Source organism: Lissotriton vulgaris, chromosome 2_1 (assembly GCF_964263255.1).
Source record: "Lissotriton vulgaris chromosome 2_1, aLisVul1.2, whole genome shotgun sequence".
NCBI lineage: Eukaryota > Metazoa > Chordata > Amphibia > Caudata > Salamandridae > Lissotriton > Lissotriton vulgaris.
The window spans coordinates 2,006,640,418-2,006,659,691 of NC_141687.1; the positions used below are offsets into that span (position 1 = coordinate 2,006,640,418).

The following is a 19,274-nucleotide window of genomic DNA, read 5'->3' on the forward strand; positions in this document are numbered from 1 at the left end:
ATAGTCTTGGGTGGTGGAGGTTGTCGTGGTGGTGATCTCGGTGCCTGCTGCAGCTTTGGTGCTGCAGGAGAAGAGACTGTTGCCAGGTGTAAAGGACTAGCCATGAATTAGAGTGGGTTGTGACAGCAGTTGTTGTCTGAGTCCTGGGTCGAGGGCTTTGAGCTTGGCAGCAGTGTATCTTCAGTTAGCGGTAGGGACCGGGGTTCTGACGCTGTGCTCGGTCCAGGCACAGACAGACAGACAGGCATGCTTTTGTCTTTCCGACATCATGCTGCAGTCTCCATAAGTAGTCCTGGGAGTTGGGAGGGGCAAGCTGGCAGCAGGAGGCACAGACCGGGAAAGAAAACTGCAGCAGATGCGAATAGAGTGGTTCAAAACAGTAAACCGAATAAGACTGTAGTAAGGAGAACTCAAAATAACACCAAAATACAGTGCAACAGAGTTTCACAAGGCACTAGAGGACTGGCAGTCCCAGTGTAAGCAAAGAGCGACTCGTGGCATTGGGGGGTGGCGCACTGATCCGAGATTGAGGTATGCTCTAATGATTTTACTAATGTACTTGTATCTACATCTTGTTGTTGCAGCTGAGCAAGCTAACAGTGTCCCATCCTTTCAATCACAACTTTTTTTATCCAGTTTAAAAGCATTGCATCCTCCATTTATGAAACTTCTGATTCTAGAGTTGGGTCTTCAACTATGGCATTTGCTGCATATTTGGCACAAAAGTATGTTCAGATTAAACTAAGCCCTTATGTTTATTTGTTAAAGGAACTCGGTGAAACCAAAAAGCGCCATGAGACCAAGATAGTCGAAATAGATTCAGGTCGCCGGGTTGAATTTGAAAATAAACTTGCAGAAGCTATGCAACAGCTCAGAAGAGATCACGAGGAGCAAATCCAAGATTACAAGGAGGAGCTAGAACGAACATTCAGTGCCAAGGTGAGTTAAAGTACTGATATGTTTACAACCCTTGTAAAACTCTAGAATGATCAAATGTGTCATACAGTCCTTGTGAAATTCAAAATATTTTGTTGTTTGGGTCCTTGTGAATGCAGTATGAATGTAATGCTGATGGGAAGAGTGTTCAACTCAACAGCCACAAGAGTACAGAAAGAAGTTGGTTGACAGGTTTGTAGGTTATGCGCTCGATGTGAAGACCGAATGGAAATAGCAGAAAGCACATAGACAAAGGAATAAATATTAAAGGCAAAAATCCCATGAGTTTTTCACCTTAGCTTCATCAGTACCAAGGAGGTGGGCTCATGTTGTGCTACACAAACAGAAATAGGTAGGGCCTATGACTTGTTTTTATTGTGTACTGTAATTTAGCTGTTACCTATGGGTGTTGCACAGTACACATTATGGTACGATCTTTCAAAGACCATTCAACTAAATCCCTGTAAATGTTTGGCCTGAAGTTCTCTAATGGTTGACTAGATCTGTCTTAATGAACTTTTTGCCCTGATTTGGCAATGACACCGCTTCGGAATTTCGGTGAACACCTACTCCAGCAGCAACCACAATTCCTGTCAGGGTGAAGTCACAAGCAACCCCAAATTAAACTTGTGCCTAACCTTGGAGTAGCTTGGCACAAGAGCAGTCGAGCTTAACTTAGAGGCTATGCAGCATTTGAAACTTGGAATAACGTGAAAACACAACGCATGGAAAATCTCACACCAACTTAGTTATGTGTATAAAAATTCAGAGAATTGCTTGACACTAAAATTACAAAATCTAGTTAGTAGAACCAGAGATATGCAATTTAAAACATTTAAGTGACGATGGGGCTTAAAAGCACAAAGCTCCAACTGGGGTTTGCTGATCGCACTGGACAGGGACAAAGCAATAGGTTCTGTCTCATCACAATGGAGCATGGGTCGGATACAGGGACCAAGTTATGCCCTGTGGCTAAAGTATCTTAAATCCTGGTTGCGGAGCTTTGCAAGATCTGTGTTGAGAATGTGTCGCGCAGCAGTGATTCCGATGCAGCAGTTGACTGAGGTTTGTGATATGAAGTCCAGCATCTAGGATGCATCACGGAACAGCAGCCCCAATGCTGGGCTGCGAGGCGATGCATCCGTTCTGCCCTAGAGACCACAGCTGGGCTGTCAGAGCACCTTCTGGGCTATTTCCATGGGTCCAGGACTGGGTTGGTACCACTTGGGGATCAAGACTTACAGCAGACAGAGTCCAGGTGTGGGGTTCAAGGTGGTTGGAACCTTTTCTGTCTCTTTAGCTCTGAGCAGGAGGCCAGCCAACCTGCCCTTGAAGTCACTCTGGTGGTTCTGGGTTCAAGATTCAGGTCCAGTCCATTTCTCTCAGACAGCCGGGAAGCATTGTAGGATTCCTTCATGTAGCACACCAGCAGATCAACACACCAGTCCTTCTTAGTCTTCCACAGCTTCAGAGGTGTACTGAAGCGTTGGGTCTGAGATTCCAAAATTAATACCTGGTGCCAGTTTTGAAGTAGGCACCAGCCTATCTTTCAGTACAATTTCTATTGTGAAACCCTATTGTGAGCGTGCTGGGGCAGGACCTTAGTGTTGTGCAAGTGTGGTAGGTCACAGTTTCTCCCCTCATCAAGTCAAAGTTGGTCCATCCTGCCAACACAGTTCCCCTATGTCTCACTGTCTGGGGCAATACACAAAGACCAGCTGCCATCTACACTTAGTCATGTGACCAAGGAAACTGACTGGAGGCACTAAATGGTTTGGACAAGAAAATGCCAACTTTCTAAAAGAGGCGAGCAAAAAGAAACTATGGAATTAACCCAGATCTGTGACTGGGTGTGAATGTTTGATTTGTTCAGCATTCTCTCCATCATCTGTACGTTTTGAATTTGTAGCCCTAAGTGGGAAGGATATGCCCAGATATGGGTCCTGGGCTTGCTATGACCCCGTATTCAAGCTAGCCTGCCTGAGGGGTGATACCCCAAAACCAGTATCAGGGTGCTTGTTTCTGGTCGAAGCAAGGACCTGGCCTGGCATTTCGGGCTAGACTGTTCCCATGGGGAGCAGGGTCAAGTCTGATTTGCATATGGCTGGGTCCAAAAACAATAGATTTACCCCAGATCTGTGACCAGGGGGTGAATGTTAAAAACATAATATTAATTAGCATGCTGTTCATCATCTGCTCTTGTTGCATGTTTTTACTTTCAAAAGCGGCATTTTCACAATTGTGACTTAAAATCCAACTACACCATTAAAGAGGGTTTTAAATTATAATTCTTTAGACCCCAAACTTACATTCCCACCTGCTCCCAATTGAAAGTAATCCCTTATTGAATGCAATATGCTGGCCCAATGATATATTATAGGACAAGTAGGCCTTACAGTAGTGAAAAGGGAATGTAGATGTTTTTCACTACCAGGAAATTTAAAACTTAAAAGCACAAGTCCAACTTTTTAAATACGTTGTCCACTTGACTATACAGGGCCTTCAATAGGGGTGACTTGCATGTCCACTAGTAGTATTTAATTTACAGGCTCTGGCTACATGAAGGACCACTTTACTGGGGACTTATAAGTTAAGTAAATTAAATTTACTGATTGGGTGTAAGCCAATGTTAACTCGTTTAACTGGTCAGCAGTGGTAAAGCGCTCCGTGTATTATGGCCAACAAAAATGGGTTCAGAAAAAAGGAGGGAGAAGGCCAAACGTTTGGGGATGACCATAAAGAAAGGTACAAGTCTAAAACACTGAAAGCTGTGATTCAGATTGTGTCCATGGAAACTTTTATCGCTTGTTTTGAGGGTTGGCAGTCCATACTGGTTTCCAGTTTCATGCTTGCTTGTTAAACTGTAAATTAATTTACCTCATGCCATAAAGATTTGCCTTGTAACGAAATAGCACATGACCTTCAGTTTGTTTTTTAACAAACATTGCCTCCGTTTGTATCTGCAAAAACGTTACAAAATAAAAGTTAATTCATTTTGGGTCCTTCAAGGAAAGCTTTTTCTCCAGTTGTCCATTTTAGATCTGCAGATCTAAAGGACCTGATTGGCCTCCCCTAACACCAAGTTGAGGACCGTTTCAAGGACTGAAGTGCCCAGCTGCGCAAATTGCTAAGGCAGAACTGGCAAAATGCCTCCATGCCTAGCTTTGGAACACCATGGTAAGCTTCACAGACTGGCAATTTCACCTTTCTACAGTTTTGCAGCTGGGAAGTAAAGACATATGGGCAAGCTTCATGGAATAAAAAACTGTGGTGAGAGTGATGTACTTGACTGCAACACCACCAAGCTCCTTTTCCACCCCATTACAGCAATACCAAGCTTCACAGACAGAAGGACCATGCTAAAAAGTGAAACATTAGTGCAAGTTTCTCAGAGTGATGGGCAGGGCAAATATTGCCAAGCTAACATCAGCCAAGTAGGACCAGTCTGCATAAGCCTCACTGACTGGCTGTGCCCAGCTACACATGGTTAAAGTTTTTTACTGCCAAGCTACCTCCACCCGTTAGACTCTTACTAGGTCAACCTTCCAAGCATATACACACCACTACTCATTCAGTAAACCAAAGCCAGGCCAAGCTTTGGGACCATAGTGTGTAAGGTGTTGTGCAGTGCGGGTCGACCGGCAACGGAAGGGGTGCACCAGACCTAGCAGGAGTTTAGCCCCTGCACCTTTCCTAAGCAGTGTACAACTTTTACACCATTGATCTCCTCCTCCCCTCTGCGACAAGCAAAGGCTGTCTACTTTATATGTGAAACCCTTGCATAGGATTGAATTCCGGGACAGGCTAGAGGTCATGCCATGCACCCTACACTCTTCTGTGCACAGCCAAAGGCTGCCTGTTGACGGTGCTTAGGCTATGGGCTGAGAGGCTCTGCGATCCACCCCCTCTGTGTACCATTGAACTAAGTGCATAGGGCAGATTAGTTACTGGTGTAGGTTTAAGAACAGGGTTTGCATGCACAATCCCTGGTATTGTTATACTGGAGCTATCCATAGAAACATATGTAGCTAACTCCTGCTTAATATGTCTACCCAGCATGTTCTTTTAAAGTTAGGTTTTCTGCAGCGACTGCAGTCATTCCCTACAACTCCTTAATAATTGTGTGTACAAATCATGGTTGGATTTTAAAACTGGGTCGCGGTGCCCCAAATAAAATCTGTTTAAGAAAACACCCAGAAGTTCCCTTAAAACAAAGGTTAAAGTGAAATTATGGCTACGTTGCTCATAACTCCATGTGTGTTAAGAAAATCTCTCAATTTCAATGGGAAAAAAAACAATGTAATTAGTTGTTTTTTATTTTTTTTCTTCAAGTCCTCATTCGCCGTCTATCTCACTTCGATATTGACCGTGGGCGTCTGTACTCACTCATGATACTGAGGGAAGTAGGCTGTTGGAGTGTTGGAATGTGACTCCGCCTACTAGTACAAGATCTGCCCTTGGTGTCAAAAGAAGAAACCACTGAGATACTCCACATGCCAAGCTCCAGGGCTGGATGGCTTTTGCTGCCTGACCACCGCCATACCTGGCAGCTTGCAGCTTAGCCTAGGAAGTATTAACTGCATAATCCTAGAACTCTGGGGGAACAAAAAAACCCACGAAATCACCCCATCTGTGAGTTCCATCTATTTTTCAGAAGATTCCAGAAGGCCTTCTTTTTTCTGCTTCTTTGTCTGGCCAAGTCCAACTTTTAAGCTGCTAAAACTGATGACTGCCAGTCCCCAAAGGTAGGATGGCTAAATTCCGTCCATTTTATACAGATTTGCCTCCTTTCTAACCAAACAGAATAAAAGAGCAAAGTTTCGGCAAGTTTGGTGATATTTTCTGTGAGACCAAATATTAAGGACAAATTTATATTAACCGCACAGCCTAAAAGATTTGACAAAAAATCTCCCATCTCCTGCCAGAAAGTAGCCAGGGAAGGACATTCCATAAACATATAGGCTTCTGAGGCGGAAACCAAGCCCCACTTTTTGCAACTAACTGGGGGTCCAGCTGAAATTTTGGTCAGTTTTTGGGGAGTGTAATAGGCCCTGTGGATAGTAAACAGGTGATTTATTTTTAGCCAGGCTGGCTTCACCACTTCATATAACATCTTATAAGATTTCTGACATAATTTAGCACAATCCTGAGTGGGCAAGGACCCTGCCCACAGGTCTTCAGCGAGGTTAAATTTGCCATCTACTTCCAGAAGGGTTTGGTACCAAAATGAGACTTCTTTTTTCCCTGGGAGTTTGGTAAAAAGCTGATGTTCTAAAATATTTCCGCATCCCAAGGCATGCCTCCGCGGGTAAGATTGAACCCAACTTACAAGTTGATAATACTTAAAGCGAGAGAGACCTCCCCAAACATATCCTGAAGATGTTCCCAAAGGGGAATGATGCCACCCTCAAGGAGGTCACCCCAAACCAATAACCCAGCATTCCTCCGAGGGATTGTCAAACTGTCTTAGGCACACTGGGGTCCCGGGAGAATCCCAAAGGGGAGCTAAGCTGGAAAAATAGTCAAGCCCCACTGCCCCCCTAACTTGGGCCCAAGTTTTAGCTACCCCCTGGAGAACCTTCAGCCTGATTAAAAAAAAAACAAAAAAAAAAACTTTGGGTCTCCAAATTTAAACAAAAACCCATTCTCTGACATATTAGCACCCTTCAGCATGGCCAAAAACATATCTCCTGCCCCGGTATCTACGGGCATCCTCAATAACATGCGTGAGTGTATGAGTTGGAACGCCCAGGCATATAGCTGAAGGTCTGGTAAGACCAGGCCACCCTTTTCTCTTCTCCTCCTTAGTTTCTTCCAGGCAATCCTGGCAATCTTAGATGCCCAGATGAAGGAGTTAATATCCATCTGCAGCTTGGCAATCGTGGATTTTTCAAAATAAAGCGGGATACAATTAAAAAAAAAACATCTTTTGGAGTATCGTCATCTTAACTAAATTGGTTCTTTCCAGAATTGAAAGAGGAAGATAAGACCAGGATTTCCTAAGCATTCTACACTCCCTTGCCACCATAGCTAAGTTAATCTCGGCTATCTTTGTGAAGTCCTGCACCACCTGAACTCACAGATCTCATTTTGGAGCTAGGCTGGTAATCCTGCAGTGTCTCCGGCAAATTCCAAGTCATGATTTCTGTTTTTGTAACATTAATATCATTCCCAGAAACAGAGCCAGACTCCCTAGCCAAACTAATCACCGCTGGAAAAGCGGACTGTAAATCTGCAGAGAGAACCAGGATGTCATCCGCATACAGGGCTATCTTCCTCTCACACTCCTCATACTTAAATGGCACTATGCTGGAATCCGCCTTCAGCCGTTGAGCAAATGGCTCAATATAAAGATCAAATAGAAGGGAGGAGAGTGGGCAGCCCTGTCTGGTTCCTCTTGTGATCTTGAAGGATTCAGTGATATTCCCATTAATCAGCAGTCTAGCTGTGGGATTCTGGTAGATCCGCTGTACCATGTGACAAAATCTGCCCCCTAGATTGATTTTCTGCAAGGCCTCCGACAGGTAAATCCAATTCACTCTGTTGAAGGTCTTAGTTGCATTAAAAGTCATAGCAGCCAGTGGAAGGGAATAGGTGGAAGCAAGATCTATCGCCCCAATAAGGTTATATGAAAGATCAGAGAGTTGCCTATTCCTTACAAAACCTTTCTGAGCTGGATGAAGGATATCTCCCACAATAAGACCCAATCTCGCTGCCAAAATAGAAGTAAAAATGTTATAATCTACATTTAGCAGCAAGATGGGTCTATATGCCCTACAATTTGATGAAGACTTCCCAGGTTTTAATATCAAAATTATTAAGGCATCGTTCCAGGAAGCTGGGATCCCCAGACCCACCTCCAAGACATGATTAAACAGCTACGTTAGGACGGGTATGACCATTTCTCCTAACATCTTATATATTTCTGTAGGCAGGCCATCAGGGCCCGCTGCTTTCCCAGACTTGGAGCATTGGATCACATCTCTCACCTCAGTTTGAGTGAAGGCTTGATCCAAATATTGCTGTTGGTCCTGCCCCAATGAGGGAAGTGGGATATCCTTTAACCAATTTTGAATGCTGGTAACAGCTAGGCATTTATCCTCACAATATATCTCCTTGAAATACCTCTGAAAGGCGAGACTGATTTCCCCATCTGAGTGGAATATCTCCTCTCCGCTAATGATCTCCTTAATCCGATTACTTACTCGATCAGACTTTGCCTTCCAAGCATGAAGTTTGCCCGCACCTTCTCCGTATTCAAAGTGGGCAATTTTACTCTCCTCCCATCTACGTATGAGCCTAGATTGTAATATGCTCTCTAATTGCCCTTTTGAGTTATCTTGTTTATCCTTCCCCGTCTGTTGGGCTGCAGGCGAAGCTAACGGAGATATATGTTTCTAGATCTTTCAACTTCCCTTCGATGGAAGATACTTCCTCTTTGTATTTTTTATTCCTGAAACTTGCCCTGCTTGTAATCTGACCCCGCAAGAAAGCCTTAAGAGTCCCAGACATTTAATATTGATGTTGACTCTAAATTAACTTCAAAGAACCATTCAGTTTCTTGTATCAAGAAAGCTTTTTCTTCCTCCATGAATAGTAATGAACGGTCAAATGACCATGTGCGATTAAGCCCTGCTGATGGAGTCTGCAGGCATAAAAAAAACTCCTGAATGGTAAGACAGATGATTGGCCAAATAAGTAATATCGTTGACACTATCTCGAAGTGAGTGACTTATCAGCACATAATCGATTCTTTATTGGTGCCGATATTTTTGATTTTTAAATGACACCCCCTGTTGTAAGCCTGATCTTTCTCTCCAAATATCTAAAAGGGCAAATTGTTGCATTTCCTCCAACAGATAAACACGAGATTTAAAAGGCACTACAGCTCTACTATTTGGAGTTTTATCCAAGACTGGATTTAGAACTATATTAAAGTCTCCCGCCATAACTATTGGTTCAGGAAAATCTAATAGATGGGAAAAGATGGTCTTAAGAATTGAAGGGTCATCTTGGTTGGGCCCATAGTAGCCGACCAGCGTACATAGGGTCTCCATTGTAATTTTAACAATGACCCATCTCCCACCTGGGTCAACCAATTGCTGCAAAAGATAAGCTTGAACTGATTTCTTGAAAATGATTAGAACCCCTCTGACATTAGCAGTCTGATTCGTGCACACATATGAGCCCACCCATCTTTTATTTTTAAGAAGGGAGCATACCTCTTCTTTTAGGAGATGTGTTTCTTGGAGAATCAAAACCTGGACCGGTGAACCTTGGAGATACTGAACTAAACTATCCTATCTCATCTTGGTCTAGTTCGCAGGCTATTAATGTTCCAAGATAAAATCTGTATAGGCCTCATATTGTTACTATCAGAAAGCCCAGCCTAGCTCCAAAAACTCTCAACCAAGCCCCGGCGTGAGTGTATCCCAAACTAAAGAACAGCGAATGAGGATTTAAAAAAATATTTTTTTCTGCTGCACCCAATCCCAACCCCTACCTCGTGCCCCATCCCATCCCTCCCCCCCCACCCCCTCCCACCGCCCACTGGAAACCCATACCCCAATTATCTGGACAGGTGAAGTCCAGACAATTGTGTCCCGAAGACCTCTGCGCTGCCCTGCCTTAATGAATAAAATACCCCAAAAACAAGACCCCCCTGAGAACAGTTAAATACATTTCAAAAAGATGGGAAAGGAGTGGGGAACCCTAATTATACTATAAATCACCAGAAGGAATGTCTCCTTAAGAAGACTCATTTCTCTTGACTTCTTTTTATGCAAAGAGGGGTACCATCTCGATAACTACACTATAAGTTAAGCCGCCTATTGATCCCCTTTACTTAGGCTATTCAGTAGCTCATCCGCTTCCTGTACCGGCCTTATGTTGTACATTTTGTTATTAAACATCACCTTTAAAAAGGCCGGAAATTTAAGTTGGGCTACCGCACCTAACTTTTTAAACCCCTCCAGTCTCTTACCCAACTCCCATTGCCTCTCCAAAGTACAGCTTGATAGATCTGACTGAATCTCAAACGCAAAATATTTTGCCCACACAGATTTAAATGTCAGTGCTAAATTCAGAATTTTATCCTTCAAGGTAAATGTGAATAAATTAATGAGGATTTTTCTAAGTTTGGGTCTATTAGAGCTCCTCCGAAAAGGATCTCCTTGTACCCTTTGAATGTCACGGCTAAGCTCTTCCTCAGACTTGGAGCTGTAGTGAGGTCTTAAGTAGAGAAACCACGAAGGATCGAATGTCAGATCCTTCACTTCCTTTTGGTACATTCAATAAACGTAAATTATTCCTTCGGGAGTTATTCTCTACATTCTCCACTCTGTCTCTGAGATCCCGATGTTCCGATTTTAAAAGTACAATGTCTGATTTAGCCTGGCCCAGATCTTCTTTCATATCCCCCACCGCATTCTGTAGAGTCACAGTTCTGGAATAATGAGGTCGACTTTTTTTTCCAAAGATTTACAATAATTTCTAATCTCCCCTTGGATAGCTGTAGATGCTGTGAACACTTTCTTAATGTCCTCTGTTAATGCAACAAAGAGGTTCTTTGGACCTGCAGGCAGAATCAAAGCAGGTTGAGCAGACTGGGCTGAAAGGAAACACGTTTCTGGTGATTCTTATGTGCTGTTATCCAACGCTCCTAATAGTGGTTGTACTAAATTTGAGGCAACAATTAACAAATCTTCATTACGAGCAGTCATATCCCCTGAAGGAGTCCCCAAGTCCTTGGACTGGAGGATTGAACCTGTGGCTTGGGAGACTAGTTCCTTTGAAGTGACCGCCTCTGTAGGTTTTTCTGATTCAACTACAGACTCCATTCCTATCACAGGAACTATGTCCAAGGGATCAGCCGGTAGGGTGGATGGGAGTGTACCGGGAATTAAACTAACCGGGCACTGACTCAAAGAGCCAGGGCCTGATTGCTTGCCAATAACCCACACTTCTGGCTTGCTCCCTGAAATAAGAGCGTAATGATGGAGTCACTTAAACCCGCTACTAGGTTACCTACTTTTTGGAGTTCTAGGTTTGATAGATTTCACTTTCACCTGTTAAACCTGAAAAGCAGAGCCCCCACCATTAGGCTTCACTTTTTCAACAAGAGAGACCTGGACTCCACTAGAAGAGGAGAGTTCAGCAGCAGCAACAATTTGTAATTCTGCCACCTCCGGGAGATCCTTTCTGTTTTTAGTTTTCCCAGGGGTAGTTTTAAATGCCCTTTTGAGCCTTTTTACCATCTACTGTAACTTTCTTAGGGCCCCCTGTCGCCCCTCTTATATAATTTCTTGTGTGTTGCCCCGACCTCTATCTGTGAACTTCTAGCAGTAGGAGAGGTTACCTCCTGTACACTAAGGGGGGACTGTTGTATCTCAACATGCTGTACTAATAAGGGAGCTGACCTTTTAGCATTTAAGACTTTCTGTGTTTCTAGTATTCTCCTCCACAGCCTCCCCGCCCTCTTCAACCTTACCACAGGCTCCATTTTCTTTCTGCTCCTCTTTTGATAGCAGCCAAAATCTTGATCGTTCTTTTGCTGAAAAAAATCCAGCAATAGCGGTTTTATTGCCCCCCCCCCCCCCCCCCTTAGGAGGCCCTGCGCTGCTGCCTTGCGCCCCCTCCTGAGCTAGGGTGACAAACTGGCATAGGTGCAAATTCAGGATGGTGAGTGGAAAAATTCAGGACAAAGGGTCAAAATTCAGGACAAAAATTCAGGACAAAAGGTAAGTTTTACTGATGCGTCAGAGCTGGTCGTGCAATAGTATATTTGTAAGTAAATGGACAACCATCTAAGTACAAGTCAAAATAGGTTTATATTAGGTTGAGACAATCGTGCACTTCACAGTTTTTCAGTATGGCTGCAGCTTGCTGCCTTAGACAATTCAAAATTTGCATCTCGCTGCAGCAAGGAACATTAATCACCAGACAATGGTGAACCACACCTGAATATAAGTGAAGCCGCTTTTATTGTTGATCGAAAACTACTGGATATATAAGGAACTTTGCAGTGCCAGCACCCAGTAACAAAACCGCCCCCCCCCTTTCCAGCCTCCCAGGGAAACACCTGATGCCCGGTCCGGCCAGTCCTGCCTTGCCTTGCTATCACCCTTCAATAGTGCCCCTTATCTTCACTTAGACCGTCTCTCATGTGTATTTCATTTCTCTTATAGTGTTACTCATCCCAATTATGTGTAGGGCAGGGTGTCAGAGTGTGTTAAATCACACACATTATATATAGACAATGCCTCATAATAATGTGAAAGTCAATGTATAGGAAACGCTACTTAAGATAATGGGTGCCACAAGGTGTAATCCTTCTTTCATCCATCATTCAGTCTTTCACCATTCATTCTGTCCTTTCATCTATGTGCGCATTTATATCCAAAAATATTCAACCATTTGCAAACCTATCCATCATTACTCATCCCTCCCTCCATTCACCCTTTCAGTCATCCATCCATTATTCATCTATTCACCCTTTCACCCCATCCATACAGTCATCCATCCACTCTTTCACCCATCCATCTATTCACTCACCCATCCAGCCATTCATTCCCTTACTCATCCATCCACCCAGTCACTTATCCTTCCACCCATTCACCCTTTCAGTCATTCATCCTCCCTTTCTCTCATCCCTCTTTCACTTATCCATCCATCCATCATCCACCCATCTATCTACTCATCCATTAATTTATTCCATCCATTGATCCTTTCACTCATCCATCCGTTCTCTCATCCATCCACCCTTTCACTTCTTCACTCATCTATTCATCCTTTTGTCCATCTACCCCTTCACTCATCCATCCATACATTCACCATTTCACTTATCAATTCAATCCATCCATCCACTCATCTATCCACCCACTCACTCGTCCATCATACACCCATCCACCCTTTTACCCATCCATCTACCCTTCCACCCATACATCCATCTATTTACCTTTCCCTCATCCATACTTCCACTCATCCATCCTTTCTTTTATCTATCCATTCACCCTTTCATTCATCCTTTCAGTCATCCATCCAGCCATTCACAATTCTTTCACTTATTTACTCACCCACCTTTTCACATTATGAGCTGAGCCTTTGTCTACAGAGGTGCAGACAGAAGAAGCCCATCAAGAACTTCACCCTCGCTGTAGTTCCTAAAGCAAGGGGTGGGGTTGGGGAAAGTTCACTATGCCCCTGCACAGAGGCAGTCTGAAAACGTAGAAGTCATGAGTCGTGCACGATTCACAGTGCCAGGATGTGAGGGACTATGACATGGTGTTTCCAGGGCTTCAATTGGTGTAAAAAAACTGGGGGGGGTCTCTTCAAAGGGGGTGTTCGATGTAATTAAGGGCGTAGTTTAAAACACCTAGGCTAAAAATCAGCACTAGCGTAGTGTTCTGCCCGACTGGTATTATGTTGTTTCTGTCATTACATCCAGATATATAATGCAGCAAGTATCATTACACCAACAAAAACCAGGACTATTGGCTTTGTCAATGGTTGTTAGTTGCTTAAAATAAAAAAAGGCAGCAACCATGGCTTTGTTGGATATAATATTGAAAATACTTCAGTTAGAAAATGATGAGACAGTGAACGAACGATAACCCGTTCTTTTTAAACTTATTTTACAGGCTTCTTTACATAAACTGTTTTCTTACCTTGCTAAAGTTGCAGCATTAGCGTTTTGCCTTTTATTTTAGAGAATGCCCTGCTGTACACTGAGGCAGGAGGAGGCCGCCACATGATTTCGGTATGTGGCAATTAGCCGGCATACAGAATGACAATGGGCGGGGAGGGGCTGCTCTTGTGCTCAAGGAGGAGCGCGAGGCGCCCCATCAGGAAGGTGAGGCCTCTCACAGGAAGCAGTGCTGCTCCCTGTGAGGGCCAAAATTACGGACAAAAGGCGTCCTTTAAAGGGATCCTCACGGACAACGGACGTGAGGTCCAAATTACGGTTTGTCCGTGAAATTTACGGAAAGTTGGTCACCCTACTCCACCGCCCTCCGGCCTCGCGGCTCCACTGAAGGAATCCAAAGCCCGGCGCAGGCTGCTAGAGCTAAAAAGGAAAAACGCTCAAATGCTCCAACGCTAACCGCCACGTAACTGCCTTGTCTCTTACTCCCCCCTCCCCCTCCGATCACGGGCTGCTCTCTGGGTCCATAGAGGCTGACGCAGAGCTCCGGGCGCTAGCAACTAACAGTCAGCCGCCATGTTTCCATGTGATCAAGAAAACACCTGGAAGTTCCCTTAAAACAAAGGTTAAAGTGAAATTATGCTACGTTGCTCATAACTCCATCATGTATGTTTAGAAAATCTCTGAAATTCACTGGAAAAAAACTCAATGTAACTGTAGTTATTGAAATGAAACCTAAAAACCACAATTATGCTAGTTAGGGCCACAAGTTATGGTTAGTTTACTGAGCCATGTCATCCACGGATATGACCTTGCACATTGCATAACTCATGCCATGTTTAACTCGTTTCCAGGCCTCTTGCTCCAGTAGGACTATCTGTCCTTTTATATGCAGAGTTGCATTCAGTGGTTCCTCTCAGCTAGCTGGTTTGGTGACTGGTAAACCGGCAACCTAGAAACCATTGCAATGGGAACTCCCAACCACTTTTCACAGTTGACAGTCCCAGTGTGGATTAGGACAGGAGTTTTGCGTCTTGGAATGACTACGTCCTGCTGAAAGTTTGAGGTGGGATATTGATTCTCTAGAACCCGTCTCAATCCCCACTCTATTTCTCAATTAACCAGTATCCTATTTCAGAAAGTAGCTCTCTAACACGAAAGAATCCATAGAATACGTGAAGGTGGTACTATCTAGGAAGCAGTTTCTCCTCCTTGCTAAAAGAGGTCTCCTTTATGACCCAAGATGTACATTTTTTCCCATGTATTGCACTGGAAAGGAAGATCAATAACATTAAGTTCTCTAAATACTGAATGAACTACATAGCGTCAGTTGACTGGCGTTATTTCTTTGTTCATGAGCTATCTTGTATACTTTGTTTTGCCTGAATTCAACTCTCAGATCTTTCCAATATTAAAAATTGTGCTTGCGGGATCTCTGAAATAGATACTCATGATATTGTTATTGTTACAAAAGATAAATATGCCACCCATACTATGAAAGGTTGCACCCTGATTTTTAATGTGATCCTGAAGCACAGCAGGGCGCAGACAAGCACTTATTACAACTACCGGAATACCTGGCTCCATAGAGCAAGGGGAGGGAGCCAAAGGGCTAATCGGGTATCTCTCCGGAGAACATCTAAGGCTGCTCACTCTATTTTTGTGCAAACTCTGGCGCTGTCCCAGCAGTGAAATCATACTGGTTCACTATACAATGCTATTCTGTAACATTAGCGATTGATTGCTTGCTGCTGTTAGCATGTGGAATTCTGAGAATTTGATATAATAATTTTCCAATTCAAAGTTAAAATAATTAACATCAATGCCAAGCTAAGCATGGGTTTTGGAATGTTCGTTAATAAAATTCCTGCTTGATTAAATACACACTGTGCTATGCTGAATAACAACCAGGATCTTTAAGCATCTCAGAGTAGTTGCCGAGTTCGTGTGGTCTTTGGACTGCCATGTTCCATTTATTAAAGGTATTAAATTGATTTCGGTGAATGATCGAACCAATTTGATCACACACCGATAATCGAATCTTATACAGCACACAGTATTCTGGCCCTCATTTAAGAGAGATTAATGTTGCTTATGACGGTTGTGATGGGGTGAACAGGCGCACTTTACAGAATTTAGTGATTCTGCAATTGTTTTTGATAAAGGGTGAAATTTTAAATATCTTCTTTCGCATTTTTGGGTCAATGAGTGTACTGTTGTAACAGCCAAAGGCTTCTAAAGTGAAAGTGTTTAACGGGTATGTATCATGAATGTATTGTTAGAACTAGTTGGCTAAGGTAGGTACCTTAGTATCAAATAGGGACCCTTGCTTCTAATCCGGGAAAGGAGGGACACACTCTTTAAACACCCCTGCTCACTTTCCGGTAGCTTGGCATGAGCAGCCAAGCTTATCTCTAAGGCAATGTGTAAAGTATTTGCTACCACACTCTCAGTAACGGCGATAACACCACAAATGGACACCACACTGATTTAGGAAAATAGCGGTATCTTTATCAAGAAGAAATACGATCAGACCAAACGATAAAAATATCCAGCGTATTCGTAATATTTCACTGGCCCCGTTATTATGCCAACAATCATTTGTAGGTTCTTGCGGTATTAATGAGCAGTTCAGGATGATGTAAGGCAGTTTGTAAGGCAGTTTGTAAGCACGCAGTCCGCCCCAGGCGGTGACAAATGCACACTTGCGGAGCGTTACCTTGGGGGGGGGGGGGGGGGGGAGGGGGAAGTGGGGCAGTCACTCTCTTCTCCCAGCTTGGGTGTCACGCTGTGCGGCTTCGGGGCGGCTGCTCCTCGCAGTGAGAGTCAGGCTACCAGGCGACTGCCTTGTAGCTGATCGGCTCCCGCATGACTCCTTTGATCTTGGGAAAAGGACATTGGACCCTCGATTATAAAGGTTCTCAAGATTCTCCTTGGCGGAGAAGGCTGGGGCCGGCAACAGTGATTTCCCAGGGCTCCCCCTTGGGACTACTGTCCTGGCCGATGGCGATAACTATCACAGCACTTCTGGTCATGCTGTCGATCGAAGCAGAGTGCAAGACTGCTCCGGCGCACACTGTCACAGAGCAATTCTCACGAAGGTCTTGGGCTGAAAAAAGCACAAGCATACAGCGTTGCTGAGACACACTTTGAAACTTTTATGTTCCTGAGTTTCCACAACAGGGAGCCATCTCCTCTCGGGCCCTTGGAGACCAATTACTTCAGGACACAGCACACAGCAATGTCCCTTGTCCTCTGCGTAGTCAAATCAGCAAACTGCAGGTCAGCACCAGAACACACAGCAAGGGCAGTCCTTCGCTTCAGTCTCTTTAGCTGTTCTTCTTTGGCAGAGGTTCCTCTTGATCACAAAGTAGTTTCAATCCTATTTCAGGCTTGAGTTCAGGGGTTTCAGCTCTCACATTTATACCCCTAAATGCCTTTGAAGTCTTTGTGTTCAGGGGGCTCTGAGCCCGGTCGAAACCAGTTCTGGGTGTCTTCCTGCCAGTGCACACCTTTCTTTGATAGTGAGGGTTTGGGCCTCAGACACTCCGCAGGAGGTGGAGCCATTCTTTTGTGCCAGCAGCACAGCCCTCTTTGCATCACAGGGGCTGCTTCTCCCACAACACCAAATGCAGGCCAGCCTGTTGCTGTCTCACCTACTCGTCCCTGGTGTCAGCACACTTCCCAGACCCTGTCCCATCCAAACCCAGACAGTCCATACACAACCAGTCAGAGGCATGCAGGATGGTTAGGACAGGAAACCAGCCACTTCTAAAAGCGTATTTCTAAACACACAATTCAAACACCATCTTCAAAACAAGATGTGTTATTAAATTCTGGGTTCAGACACGCAAAACTCCATCTCTCCATCTTATGCCTACGGGAAGATATGCTGGAAACACATGACTCCGCATTCCCAATTCTGTTCTATGGGCAATATGGCCTTGCAACCGTGAAACTAATTTGGTAGTATTTCACTGTCAGGACATGGTACACACCCCAGTACATGTCCTGCCTTTCACATACACTGCACCCTGCCCAGGGGGGTACTTTGGGCCTACAATAGGGGTGTCTAATATGCATGAAAAGGGAAGGGTAAGGCCTGGCAAGTGGGTGCACTTGTAAGGACAACAAGTTAGTTCACAAACTGCACGCAGGCACTGCAGTGGCAGGCCTGAGATCTCTTTTTAGGGCTACTTGTGTGGGTGGCACAATTAATGCTGAAGGCACACTCATAGCATTTGCATTACCAGCCCTGCCACACATAGTGCACTTTACTAGGGACTTTGCTAGAAAGACAAACATGCCAATTCTGGACAACCAATTACCATAACACTTTATACTGGAAGCACTTAGACTTTGACACTAATCAGCAGTGGAAAAGTGCCCAAAGCATCTAAGCCAGCAAAACAAAATCCATCATAGCATCAAAAATAGAGGAGGTAGAGGCAAAAAGTCAGGGGTAACCATGCCAAGAAGTGCCAGGTCTAACGATTGTCATTTCTGTGTACATAACAGAACGATGAATTGAGGGCAGCGATTGAATGACCCAGATGAACTCCCAGACCACGCAGATTACTATTCATGATTTTATTTTGCAGCTGGAGAACGCACAGCTTGCAGCTGCTAAAAACGGTGACTATGCAAGTGCTGCAAGGGAGGAGATGAATGCTGTACAGATGAGACTTGACTCTTTGACGTCTCAAGTGACCGAGTACCAAAGAAGGGTAAGAGCTGTGTCATTCTTTTTGTCTTGCTTCAAACAATGCGGGAGTCTAGTGGCTTTAGGGATGGTGTGTTGGATGGTTAGATCAACGTGCAGGTGTTCAACCCTGGAGTGGTTGCATCTCTGACTGAGGAACGAGTCTAAGATGGGTGAGATGAGGCGCAACCCTGTGAGATTGCTTTGGAGAGAGGAGTGTTTGTGCAGGTTGGAGCAAGATGCATTTCTTTACAGTGGAAGGCAATTAAATGGGCATCCGGTTTGGAAGATTAAGGAGTTGAAGCATGATTGGTATTGAATGCAAAACAGGTTATTAGTTGGGTTTGGAAGAAGCTCAATATGGGATGTGTAGAGCCTAAAGGGATGTGTTACTGTCCTGGAGGAGACAAGAAGGTTGCATGTAAGTGTTTCAGAGTGTGTGAAGAAGGTGGGAGTTGTCTTCATAGGGGCAGGAGGGGTGGGGGCACAGCAATGTAGTATTTGTTGAGAACACCATGTGAGAATGCTGCGTGTATTGAATTCTGTAATGTTTGTACATAGGTGATGTCTAGCATTTGGGAGAGTAAAAACTAGAAAAGTAAAAATTTTGTTCGAAGTAAATGAACACAATGAATGACTGGTAAAGAAAAAAGGAAAGCCTGCAATAATTACATGGATGTTGAAAATTAGCAGAATTGGTCTATTTCACTACTAGGTTTCACTCTCAAGCAGAGGATGCTGTTGGTGCTAGATGGTAATTTTCAAATAAAACCTCCCTGAAAAAATAATTTGTCATGAAATAACACCACCTTTCCCTATTCCACTACCAAGATGGCCTAATCCATTGTGGTGGGCAAATTGTGGTCAAGTCTTAAAACTTAATTGTCTACTCCAAATTTAGCACCAGCCTTAAATAAAGGTGTACAGCCTTATTTCCTAAGTTTTGCATCCTCTGCTCTTTGTGTTTTGGTAAGGAGGCCTTCAAAGTCTTACCAG

The 19,274-nt window shown here is 44.0% G+C and overlaps 1 protein-coding gene across 1 annotated transcript in view; it reads left to right on the forward strand.

Moving 5' to 3' along the window:
- The window catches only part of LOC147733640 (lamin-B3-like), a 315,941-nt gene that overhangs the window by 124,732 nt on the left and 171,935 nt on the right, over positions 1-19,274 (forward strand). Inside the window, exons 4-5 of the mRNA XM_086958230.1 lie at positions 769-939; positions 18,178-18,303. Of these exons, the coding sequence (XP_086814356.1) occupies positions 769-939; positions 18,178-18,303 (297 nt within the window). The remainder of the gene's footprint in view (positions 1-768; positions 940-18,177; positions 18,304-19,274) is intronic.